This window comes from Motacilla alba, chromosome 3 (assembly GCF_015832195.1).
Source record: "Motacilla alba alba isolate MOTALB_02 chromosome 3, Motacilla_alba_V1.0_pri, whole genome shotgun sequence".
Taxonomy (NCBI): Eukaryota; Metazoa; Chordata; class Aves; order Passeriformes; family Motacillidae; genus Motacilla; species Motacilla alba.
The window spans coordinates 7,871,105-7,884,596 of NC_052018.1; the positions used below are offsets into that span (position 1 = coordinate 7,871,105).

The 13,492-nt window shown below is 42.9% G+C and overlaps 1 protein-coding gene across 1 annotated transcript in view; it reads right to left on the reverse strand.

Annotated features, from left to right (window-relative positions):
- The window catches only part of MFSD2B (major facilitator superfamily domain containing 2B), a 41,584-nt gene extending 28,096 nt beyond the window's left edge, over positions 1 to 13,488 (reverse strand). Inside the window, 4 exon segments of the mRNA XM_038130251.1 lie at positions 1,412 to 1,536; positions 5,589 to 5,705; positions 10,964 to 11,022; positions 11,025 to 13,488. Of these exon segments, the coding sequence (XP_037986179.1) occupies positions 1,412 to 1,536; positions 5,589 to 5,705; positions 10,964 to 11,022; positions 11,025 to 11,394 (671 nt within the window). The 5' untranslated portion in view covers positions 11,395 to 13,488.
- Between the last annotated feature and the right edge of the window lie 4 nt (positions 13,489 to 13,492).

Here is a 13,492-nt window from a genome sequence, read left to right on the forward strand (position 1 = left end):
AAAAAAGCGTCAGAATACTTCTACTGGCATTTTTATAAAAATTTCATTGTTTTCCTTATGGGTATCTTTCTTACTTTGTTAATTCAGTGGTCATTAAAAACCACACCATTTACCTGGCCTCCAACCAAATCATGAAAAGAGAAACAGCAGTAAGCTCCTCTTTTCCCATGAGACTTGACAAAAAGCTTAACTTCAACCTGAAGATCCTGTTTACTGGGCCAAGAGCAGCTGATCTCAGCCTTTTTCCAACGAGTACTTGCCTTCTCTATTTTGTCAGATATAAGCTGCCCATGGACAAGTTTCTGTGGGTGTAAAACTGCACAGCAGCAAGAGAACCAGCTAAAAAGCTGTGCTCATTTTTTCCCTGAAATTTCAACTTCCTTGCTCAGGACACGTTTACTCTTAGATTTTTGTTGTAAATCAAGTTTGTGGGTTATATCAATTAAAAATTTGTAATTAATTTATAGTATCCTACAATACCTCCATATAATGTATGAGATAAAATGATGAAAGACTCCCAAGTTCGCAAAGTAGTCAATCTCCTCTTGGCTGCCAAAATACTAAAAACCAACAAACACATGCCCTGTGGCATAGATGAATTCCTCTAGCATGGCTCAATCTTTTCCAATTTTTCTTGCTTCACACCTGTCAATCTCATTCCTGTATGGCCAACATTCATTGCTCTAACCTCTCCTTAGAGCACATGGACGGCACTTGCACGTGGGTAAGATGGAACAGTGAAACATCACACACTTCCTTCACAAAAAAATCAAAACCTTGCAGCATCTCACTCATTGTAAGAGTCATAGTGATTTTTTAATGAACTGTTCTGACTGTGGGATGTAAGAGAAGCAGGACTCTGATGAGTGCTGTAAGAACCTCACACAGGGCCATGGCAGTGCTGGCTGCTGAGCCCTTTGGTGCCATGGTGTCACATCTATTCCACATCCATGCACACATCTGTTCTACAGCTGTGCATGCATCCTTCTCTGAACTGAAAGGCCTGGGGAGCTAAAGGACCTCCTGGAATGTTGATTGTGAGATGTGAAGGCACTCTAGGACATAAGTAGAAATAAGTTCCAATTTTGTGGAAGAGTGAACACGAACTAGAGAAATCTAGACAAAGATGAAAATTCAACCACAGATTTAAGAAAGTTTTAGAAGTCAGCTCCCAGTTTTGCTAAAAATAGTCTCTTAACTTTATTTGTTTGCATCTCCAGTGATAAAAAAGTCTCTTCTGTGTTTTCATGTGTGAACAAGTTAAAGATGACATGGCAATTTTTAGTTTTTATTTTATATATGTGGAATGAATACAATCCCTGAGACTAATTCAGTGAGGTGGCTATATGATCACAACACTCAATAATCACACATATATGTAAATTTTATATATGTACACATTTATACTTACCAAGGCATGAGCCGGCCAATTTTTGTCCATCTACTTTTGCTAATAAAAAAGCCAGCAACAGGATCAGTAACTGCACCTGAGGCTTTGCCAATGAACAGCACCAAAGAGGCATGAAATGGAGTAATCTGAAAGTAGACAGAGTACAGTAAACAAGAGCCATTGTTTCACAATACAATGAAACAGCATAAAGCAACTTTCCAGAAAAAAACACCTCAGTGTTTTAAAGAATAATGATAGTTCATTTACAAAACACATCTGCTGCTGTCATAGAAATTCCTGTTGGTTACCCATAGCAAACAAATGAGACATTGAGATTGGCATTGTGAATTGAGGGATCAGAAGGGAAAAATGAAGGAAGGGAACATCCAGAATGTGTTTGAGATGAGGAAAATGAATCAGTCAAAGAGCAAAGTCCTTGTTTTGGTCATACAATTTGACAGAGTCCCTCCGTAATTATCCTCTTGCTTTGCCCCCCACATCTCCATCTCCCCATTTCTTTGATATAGAGACCTGATATAGAGAGCAGGCTGTTTACATGCAGCAATGTTTTTTCCTCTCCTGAGATTAGCAACAAGGCTGCCAACTGGTGGCATGTGGCTGAGGAAGAGGTTATTGCACAACAGACTATCCACCTGGGACTGAGTGGTGACAAGTGAATTGCGTAAGGCACATCTGTTCAAATCAAAGTTGCCAGCAAGTGTCCATCACATCTCACTTCAAAAATGTTCATGGATTATGTAAGAATAAAATGGCCAAGTAGAAAACCCTCTGAAATTAACCCAGGTGGACCATACTTTAGTGCCTATATAGAAATGCAGTTTATCCCAAGCAAGGCAGTTATTTTTCCACATGTATCTGAGCAGATATTAGGAATTTCCATCGCACAATGGTTGTAAAAGGTGGGTTCTCTTCCAAGTGCTCATTTCATGTCACTGCAACTATAGTCCTGAAAAAAAAGTCACTGAAACCTATATAAATGTGAATGTTCCTCACATCAATTATTCAGAGAAGCTGCTGAAAGAGCCTTGGTGGCTTAAACAGCAGGAGCAGACAAGATCCCTTCATCTCTGTGCTTCAACATAGCAGTGCTCCAAAAGCCTGGAAAATGCAGCTGATGCAACACTAAGCTTGAGCAGGTATCCCCTGCTTTCCTGCAAAGGATGATGTCTCCCAGGCAGCAGCACCAGGAATGCAGCTGGTGCAGGTGCCCTGCCTGCAGAATTTGCTGTAGGCGTTCTCTCAGAGGTGAAAGAGGGAAGCAGTGATCTCTGAATGTCCTGGATGACCAGCACAAAAGGCAGGTGCTACAGACTTCCAGCATCACACCCATTACATTTTAACCCAAATTAGGTGAAATTGCAGTGGCAGACAATGTTCCTGTCACCACCAGCTCCAAGACACATACTCCATCCCAGAAAGTTTGTGAACAGGGAAGGATTGGGAACAGCAGTGTCCAGCAGATAACAACAGTGGGTCTCCATTCCACTGCTGCATGGTGGGATGGAGCTGGGATGAGAACTGGACTGTGTCTCACCTTCTTGCTGATCCACCTTGGCTGGCTCACGCCCTCCCATAGCCATCAAAGGGTGGCAAGCAGCCCACCAGCCCTGAGGCAGACTCACCGTGGGGGCTGCACCAGGACTGCCCAGGTCACTACTGCTCCTCAAGAGACAGGGCAGCCAAAATAAGCACAAAATAGAAGTCAGAAAGATAGAGGGGTTGAAATACTGCAGTTATGAGGGGGACAAGAACAAAAAAACCTACAAATTAGTGAGTTCCAGATTTGTACTTTTTTCAGACATTTTGTGGAAGAAAGCTTTGAGGAAAAAGCAAAATCTCTTTCATGTTAGGAGTAGATTCTGTATGGTCACTCTGTCTTCATCATTGGTATGGGCTTATACATCCCTTGGCTGCATTTTCTTATCTCCTAAATCTAGACAGTCTCTGTCAGCACCAATGCCAGAAACTTCTCAGTGTTAATAAAATAAAAGATAAAATATGCTAAATTTGCCCATTTTGAAAGCAATAAAGACCAGGATCCTTTTATCAGAGAATTTTGGTGTCCTCTAGCAATTTGACTCAAGGATCCCATGTGGTTTGCAGTTCCATTTATGTCTGTAGTCTACACAGGTAACCTAGGTGGAACAAGGAATTCAAATTGAAAAACTGGAAGTTACAGAAAATTAATAGAAAATACAATTTTCTTAGAAAAGATTCAGATTATGCATGAAAGATTACACTTGGTGACTTTCACATTCTCTCAAGAAGCTAAGATTTCTTACTCTCTAAGTGGGCAAGAAATAAATCCAGGTAGTGACTATATAATTACATTCTCTCCCCTGAAAATGTGTGGGAAAGAACACAGGATTTCAGAGCTATTTATCAGGCCTTGAAATAAATCCTGTCCCTGCAGGGCTACTTCAGAGACCAAATTAAACCATCAGGGAACAAATAATTAAGCCCCTTAATGAAAGTGTAAGTATATCACTACCAACATTAAGCAAAATTATTTGGTTTCAGTAGAAGCTTGTTAATAAAATAATTATTTTGATGTCACTTATTTAGGTAGTGCCCAAAGATGCATGGATAGGACCCCAGCTTTCTGGACCCTGCACACAAACACAGGAAGGAACAGTCCCTTGCTTTGAGAATTTTCAGTCTCTGTGACAAGCAAAGAATGGGGAAATTGCCATACTTCTAAGCACCCTGGGAAAATGGTGCTGGAGTCTTTCTCATTTAGTTCCTGCTTTATCATCTGCAATGGCTTGTACTGCCATCCTTGATGTCAGTGGGCAACAGCTTTAGTCAGAGCTGCTCCACCTCCCTGCCGTACCCCCAAGCTCCTTTTTCCACCTCCAGCTCCTCAGATTCCACAACATCCACTCAACATCTTGGACACTGCTGTCCAAAACTGGCTCCTTTTCTACATCTTGTGACTTTGATCTCAACAAGACACTCAAGATGATCTCAGCTGTACAACACACCTTACTGTGTTGAAAATTTTATCAAGTCACAAGTCAGCTTTTAATACCAGACTTTTACAGGAAAAACATAAACCCAAACTTCTGGACAGTCCTAATATCCTGTCTTCAGACAGCAAGTGGGTAATAATACCTGACCCAGAACCTCCTGGTTTTTTTTTCCAGCAAATAGGAGCAGTCATCAGTGCTCAAGTCCCACCTGTAGTTTCAGAGCTGTTCACACAGTCCTTGCAATTTGGCCTCAACTCCCTAAAATCCTTTCTTCTAGTACCTTGTCCTAGTTACCATGCATGCATACAAGACAATCCAAAACACTAAAAATTGCTTATGGATTGATTTTCTTTGTGTCTCTGCTGTTCTGAAATCTAGCTGGAGCAGCTGAAAGTCAGATGAATGGGATGACTCCTAATGTTTTGTTTCACCAGGTCTGCTTCTGCACCAGAGAGCCACTGGAAGCAAAGAACCTTCAGGAAGGATAACTCAGCTTTATTTGTCACAAAATTACCTTAGACAAACCAAATAAAATTTGTGTGAAATTATCATAGAATCACACAGAATCACTAGGCTGGAAGAGACCTTCAAGATCATTGAGTCCCTGACACTTCAACTAAACCATGGCACTGAGTGCCACATCCAGTCTTTTTTTTCAACACATACAGGGATGGTGACTCCACCACCTCCCTGGGCAGACCATTCCAGTACTTTATCCCTCTTTCCATGAAAAACTTTTTCTTAATATCCAACCTATATTTCCTTTGGTGCAGCTTGAGACTGTGGGGGCTACTGGTTGCCACTGGAGTGATTTTTAACCTAAGCCAATTGAACAAAACTTCACAACCTCAGCACGGTGCTGTTAATGTTTTCAGATGTCTCCTGTCTTGCATTCCTTGACTCCTGACACTGAGAACTGATTTTCCTTGTGTCTGCAAGTGTGTGAGCTCTACAGCACCCGAAGTTCTAATAATGATCCCAAACTAAAAGTGAACAACAGCCATCTCAAGGCAGATAGAAAATTAGGGGGAAAAATTAATTCTGGACAAGTTTATGCAGTTTCCAGGATGCTGAACAGCTAGAGGCGATGACAATGAGACAATTTAAAATATTTATGGACTAATTCCCCTTTTATCACTCCAGGGACATGGCTGACAATATCAGAGTTAAGTTTACAGTCTGCAAATGTTTCTTGTGCTACTTACATGGGCTATGTCTAGGAGGTAGATCTGCAGGAAGAAAGAAGCAGCACTCCCTGCCACTTGGTTTGGGGCACCTCCTATGGCATAGCAGAGCTTGCTGCACATCGAGAGCCTGTAGCCCTGTGCGAGAGGAAGCAGAAGAAACCATGAGTAAACCAAGGTGCACAAGGTAGAAGCTACACGAGTGACAAGGTTGAAGTCTATAGTTAACACCACTTTAATATATTTGCTTCACAGCTATTCCACTAATAAATCTGTATGCCCTCAACCCCTATCATCAACAAGCATTTGGGTGCTCGTTACTTTGATTTTTAATGGGTTTGTTCTCTAATTCAGCCCCTGAAAACAGATTACAGTGTTCCTAAAAGTGAGATGTGATGACCCTCAGGCTTACCTACCTTCCTCTCACAAGCCATTAAAAGGAAACAAGTCTACAAACAATCAAGAAGCAGCAGAGAAGTGCTACACTATTATTTGAGCTTAGTTTTGTCTTTGAATGCTTAATTCATATTTTTAAAGGTTGAAAACTTTTACCTTAAAAAATATTTCTTTTATTAACCTTTCAGATAATAATAATAATAATTGATAAATACACTCATACCACAGTAATTAAAATCATTCACAGAAAGTTCCACAGACCAAACAGATCCCAAACATTTGTGATTTGTTTCTTCCTTTGTCACAAAATGCTGGTGTGACACTGGCAAAGTGACTTGATTTTGCATATCTTCCTTTTGACTTGATTTTTCTATATCTTAGTGAAAATTGCCATCATATGGTAAGTAATTTTGGGCCCAAGATTTTTTAGAAAATCACTCCAAGTGGATTTAAAACATTTTGCAAAACTGTGGTCTCTCATTTGTCATTTGTTTGAAAAGTACCATAAACATGCGAGAGTATTCTCAAATATAACAGGTAAATAAGAATAAGATAAATGTTGAAAATAAGGGTATATACCAGTAATTAAAATACAAAAATGGCACTGGCACAGTTTCTAATAGAGATTTTAATGAAAAACATAGGGTTTTTTTGCCGACAGTAGAAGTTCCAGGATACTGGAAAGCCTTTTAAAAATGTAAGATTTAAATTTATGCCATAAAATTCAAAATTAAGACAGAAAGGGACTCTTTATTAATCTGTATTCCTTTCAGAGGGACAACACATCAAATCAAATTTTTAACTTTCAGGCTTTCAGTCCCTCTTCAAAATTTGCTGTCAACAGAAGCCAGCAAACATGAAGAGGAGCAGCAATATTATACCTGGGTCTGTCTTCTCTCTGAACTGACTACACAAGCCCTTAATTCTTACATTAGATTGGGATAAAAATAGAGATATGGAAATGAAATCCGCCACAATGATATTCTGACACATTACCTAATTTCTGAACATTTTTGAATGTAGTAACCCATCATCTTTACTCTGTAACAGTTTTGAGAAGTTTTAGATTTCTAGGCAGTGCTTTTCATCATCTAAACATTTCCCTTTGAACTTTTTTATCAGAGTGGGTGTGAACAAACAAGCACAAGTATCAGGACTCCTTCCTTTTTGTGTTTTCCCAGAAAAAGACAGGGTGGGATCCCATTACTACACCCAAGGAAAGGGGACACTGTCAGGGCATGATCTGCAAAATGTTATCACTACAGCAGGCCTCACTTTACACTGCATTGGCAATTTTCTTCTTTGCAGGGAAAAAAAAAAGAGCAATAAACAGTCACAAGACAAACTTCATAGTAACAATTATACTATTAAATTTGATAAGAGATTGCAAACAAAACAAACAGACTATACACATATTTGCTGTCCAAAGTAACTCTTCATTTTCCATACATAAATACTAATAAATATGAGCTTTACTAGACTTGTGGGCCCACAGAACTTGCTTGACTCATTGCTGTCCCCTTGAGCTTTTCTCCAGGGGCTATGTACTTCAAAACTTTGTCTCACGTTTTTATTTTTTAGTAATTTCCTTTTTTAAGTTTTATTTTTTTAATCATTAAATTACTTTAAAAGTTTGCTTTCCCTTGAAAATACTTTGATACTTTCCCCCCTGATCTGCAAGCATTAGCAAGATAACTTTCAGCTGAAAGCAAGAGCTATAAACCACTGCTATGCAAATCCTGTCTCCTATTGCAACCCCAAAAACTGAAAAAGATCTGTGATGCTGCTTTCACATTTACTTTCACTAGTAATTGTCATAGACTCACAGAATGGTTTGGATTGGAGAGGACTTTTGAAGATCATCCAGTCCAACCCCTCTGCTATAGGCAGGGACACCTTCCACTAGCCCAGGCTGCTCTGAGCCTCATCCAACCTGGCTTTGAACACTTCTAGGGATGGGGCAGCTACAGCTTCTCTGCTCAAGCTGTGCCAGGTCCACAACACCTTCATAGTGAAGAATTTCATTCTTACATGCTTCTTTTACTTTGAAACCACTGCCCCTTGTCCTTTTAATAGCTAATGCTGTGGTAAAACAGAAAAAGCAAATGCCTGTATATAACATACATGATTCCAAAATATTTTTAGAACATAAAGAATGTCAAGTTCTCAAGAAATAGTCTACTTAAAGCTGTGGAACACAAAATGGTCAACCAAGATCTAAACTAACAGGCTGCAAGTGGTACTCCTGTCCTTACAGTAGTTTCATGGTTAGAAAATTGACAATCTTAGTACATATTTTATGAAGTCTCACTGCAATTCCACACACACCCAGAATGCTGCTCAACTACTCTCAGAACCGTGCTCCCAGATCCCCTTGAAGCAAAGTTAATACTTTGGTCACAGCAGTAGTTAAGTTTTAATTAAATTTTGGTTATGAATGTTATTTTCAGAATAAAACAAGCTGTCAGATAGAAATGGCATACAGAGGTGTCCTGTCTGGTCACCCACAGAACACAGGGAATCTGCAGTTCATGAGCCCCCTGGAAGGTAGATTACATCCTGATCACTGTTCCATACCTGTTTTCCTTTTATTTTGCCTAATTGCTTTTGGAGCTTGTTTGTACATTAAGCCATAAACACCACAGCAGTTCTGCATGGCAATGACACATACTGTGAAAGGAAATGCCACTGTCACTGCAGATCTGCTGCCTGGTAATTTCATTGAGTGTCCCTGAGCTTCAGGCTGCTGAGAAGCAATCCCTCAGACTCTACATTCTGGTGTGTCTTTCAAAAAGAAGCAGCCCACAGTGGATTTTTTGTCTCTTCATGTTGAATTCATATGGCAACGACCACATTTTCTGCCTCAGGACGCAATGGAAAGTGGTAAAATGAAGGTACGACCCTGCACCAGTCAGGCTGAAACATTTCCTTCTCTCTAACTTCCTACAATTAAGGGCACAGAAGATGCACATGGCAGCTGTCTGTTACAGGATCTACAGCAGCAAGTCCCCAGCCTTGGTTGGGATTGCGTGATATTGCTCACAAATGCTGACAGAAGCAGGATAACCCTGAGCAGGGCCAACGGCAGAGCACTGGCTATCAGCAGCTCGCAGGGCTTTCCTCCAAGGGCTGGGTGTCCCTGCTGCATTGCCTCCTCAAAAAACACAAAAGGCTTGATTCCTGTGGAATCCAGTAAAAGCCTCTTCACCTGTGCAGGTTTGTCAGCAAGCTGAAAGTACTCCACAAATCATTAGAGACAGAAACACATAGGTCAAATAAGGAATGAAACATAAAAGTACTTTCAAAATTTTGTGTCGAGACCCCTGTGGTGTAATTGAACATCAACATCAAATTGCTTCTGCAAGCTTTAGGAGAAATGTGAGATGATGGCATGAGAGGTAAGAGGACAGAAGGTCAAAGAAACTTACAATTTTTTTGTTCTCAGTTTAACTTGAAAATTTCTCACTTATACACACTCCCATCATATCAAATTTAATTGTTTCAAGGCAAACCAAGAAAGCATAATAGCTGAGAGATTTGATTTTGCTCCTTAAATAGAAAGCTTAAATGTTGTTATAGAAAATTAATGCTTCTCCTACACTTTAGTTCCTTTATTTTTAATTCTCTTGTAAGTTAAAACCATACTTGTAAATTTTCCCTTCCCCAACAGAACAGAAATTGAATACAATATGTGTAGCAGAACATCTTATTTCTACAGAAAGTGTTTCAGCTCATTGAAAACAACTCAGCAGCTGCGTAACTGTGTTACAGGCATAGGGAGCAGCCGCAGAGTTTTGTCCTAAGCTATTCGTTATCAGTGGAGTCCAGAACTGAACAAACAAGTAATTTAAAAGCAGTAAGAACAGAGAGCGAAACCTGTGACTCAAAGATAAATGCTAGTCTAGGTTTATCTGAGAAACAATGAAATGCAGCTAGCGAGGAGCAGCTTTTGAGTCAGCTTTTCTCTCAACACGGAATTAACACTGGTAATGTTTCTGTTCTGTGAGTGACCAAACCACTGCCTCTTGAAAGCACAAGTGTGGCAGTCACAGGTGGCATCTCAGGTCCCTCACAGCGAGCATCCTGAGGACTGGTTTCAGGTTTGTTAGTGACATCAGCCCACCCTTGGGTGGAAAAAAACAGGAGCAGGGCTTGTGTGCAGACACCTAGGAAAGGGAGTATGAGTAAGGTGGGATACAGTGGTGCCTTCTCAGGATATACTTCCAGCTGCTGGCAACGCAGCTCTGAGGAACTCTGTGAGACAAAGACGGTGCATCTGTGCAACATCTGCAGACTTATGCCATGAATTCACCCAGATGCTTTCCAAACACAAAATTTCAAGCCCGAACAGGACGTGCCAGGTGTCTGAAGAGCTCCATGGGCTGAATGCCCCCCAACATGCTATGAAAGGCTTCCTCATCCGCTGTGTTTGGAAGCTGCCCCTTCCCAGTTTCACCTGGTGTTCCCTCAAGAGCCAAGGAGTTGGGGAGTCCTCACTCACCCTCACCTGCCTCCCACTCCTACCGCGGCAAGCAGCGAGTCTGAGCAGGCAGCGTGGGATACCCTCGCTCACACCCCTGGAAACGGGGAGTTTCTGAGGCTCCGAGGGAGCGCACCCCACCCGCCTCCCGCATCCCACCTGCCTCGGTCCGGGAGGCAGCCCTGGAGGGGACGGGAGGTGGGAAGCGAAGGCGCTTTTCCCCGGCACCGCAGCGGCCAGCGAGCGAATCCCGTGCGGAGCATTCCAGGGAAACCGCCGGGGTTGCGGCGCTGCCCGGCGAGCGCAGGGACGGCGGGAAGGGATGAAGAGTTGAAGAACTATTCCAGGTACGCGCTGGGGCCGCGCACGAAGCCCCGCACAAACCTGGGCGGCCCCAGCCCCGCCGAGCGCCCGCGATGGAAGCGAAACGCGGCGTGCCGGGACCCCGCTCTCGCCCAGGGCTGTGTCCGAGGGGCTCCCCAAGCCCTCCGACCGCCGCCCTGCCCCTCGCAGCCCCTACCTCCTGCTCGCCCGCCGGGGTGTCCCTCGCAGCCCCCGCCATGGCACCGCGCACATCCCACCCCGTGCGACACCTGCGCGCCCGGGGCGGGGCGGCGGAGCCGAGCCGAGGGACGGCGGGCGGTGTCCTCGCCGCCCTCTCCCAGCGCCCTGCAGGCGCGAAGGCGTCGGCGCTGCCCTCACGGCCCGGGACGGGGATCCCCCGCCCCGCCGAGCCCTCACAGCCCGCGCCCTCGGTCCCTCCCCGGCCCCTCCGCGGGGAGAGGAGCGGGGCAGCTCCCGGCGCTCACAGCGCCACAGGACAGGGCACGGGGGTGGAGGGGCCGGGGCTGTTTTTATCCAGCCCCAAAACGCCTCCTCTGCCTCTTGAAGAGATGCGCGGTTTCGCGATGTGCAGGGATGTAGAAGCACGCCGGACAGCAGCGCTGTCATCACGCAACAGCCGCCCGAGCCGGGACACGCTGCGGGGACAGCGGCTGCTAATTCTGCCCTCAGGGTGGTTAGAGATGGCCAGGGGCTGCCCAGGGAGGCGGTGGAGGCACTGGCCGTTAAAGGAGCTGTTGAAGGAAAGACTGGATATGGCACTCGGTGCCATGGTCCGGTTGGCAAGATGGTGATCGGCCCTAAATCCGACGCGATGATCTCAGAGGTCTTTTGCAACCTTATTGATTCTGGGATTCTGCTGCCCCTGAGCCAACACTCTTATCTAGGATACACGAGTTCACCACCACCCTGCCCCTGGGAAAGCGCTCTTGCACGCATGCCCTGCATCAGAGGAAATACAAATTGCATTTTGAAGTATGAATCCTTTCAACAGTGAGGTAGCCTAAGAGAAGAGGGTTTAACGAAGCCATCAGGACTTGGGACCTGCTTGTCTTGGGGAGATGATGACTAATCAATCTCTACACCCAGGGCTTTTTGGTGTGACTAATTCAAAGGGCTCTGCTCCTGACAGGGTCATCTGGTGGGTACTGGGCAGGCACTACAAACCATGCCATGGAGTACTGACATTAAAATCATGTGCAGCCTTGTTTGGTAAAAATAATTACAGCATATTCACAAAATTCTGAACAAGGCATTAAAGAATTTTCTAAATACCAGACCTTTAACAAAAAACTGAGATTGTGGCCCTAACACACCTATTGAAAACTCTCTGAAGGGGGTCTCTAGGGGCTGATGCCAGATGAGGTTCAAAATAGAGACAGACTGGCCAGTACCAAGCTAAATACAAGGTATGCATCTAACAGTCAAATTCAACATTTAGGTTGTTTTGCCTTTGCACACTGTCTTCACAACATATTAAACACCTTCTTCCTGCATTTGCATGTTTCTTCATAAAGGGAAAACTACAGAAAACAGTTCCTTTTGTTGTTGTTCTCTTGGCTGTTTCAGTTTTGCTGTAAAATATCGTCAGGCACAGGCTTTACTCAAAAGAGCAAAGGCTTGTGAAGAAACAATGAATAACTGATGGTATTTGTGTGTTTCACAAATTCTAGCACTGATCAAGCAAGTTATGCTGTTGTTTGACCAATGCACAATTGCTGTCTACAGACACTACAGTTACCTAAAGCAAAACCAATTAGATTTAGGAAGGTCTTCTATTCTTTCCAAAGACTTTCTCCAAATTAGGAAATAAATTATTCAATCACAGTTTGTTGCCTTTAAATAAAGGCATTTTCTAATCTAGCATGGGATTAATGCAGCCAGCATCACTTCAGACTTTTCAAAGATTTTCTCTCATTTTGTAATTAAGATCATGACACTCTCAAACTGCAAATGCACACTCAAGTACACCACATCTGCAGTCAGAGTTGGTTTTAGTAAAGCACCTAACTGTCCAACCTCTTAAAATGCTGGTAGCAGACATGAATCAACGCTGAAATACAAAACTTACTACTCCTTCCAAAGGATAGCATGCAAAATTTACCCACTTCAGAATTTTACATTCCCCCCTTCAATTTCAAACTTACACTTACTTCAAATTTTTGTGCTGCAAATGCATGAATAGTAGTACCCTGTTACTTTCGACATTTCATGCACCTTTTGGATAGAACAACTGAACTCACAGTCAACCACATGTGCTTTTCTAATACTAGGTTTTATATTAAGACAAATTTGAAAGCACTGATTAATAAAATTCCCTGTTCAGGAAGCTCTGGGTACTGAGGATTAGAGCTGTGTCTGTTGGTGGTTTGTCTTTTCAATTTTACTAATGTATTTGTCTGCACATATATTTTTGTTTTTCATGTAGGAGTCAGTGCAAGAGCAAAGAAAATTTAATTGTACCACTTGCTACATAAACCTGAATGGCACAGTAGCACAGGAAGTTTACAGCACTGGAAAGTGTTTAAGGGCATAGTTTCCAGAGATTTGTTTTGTGAGGACACTAAATAGATACTTGCCCAGTTCACTTTCATTTCTAACACACCATGAGAGATGCTGAAGGAAACCAGTTTTATATCCCTGGGAATGAAGGAGAGTACATCCCTAGACTGAAGTCTCACGACTTTTTAGAATACAAGTTGCTCCA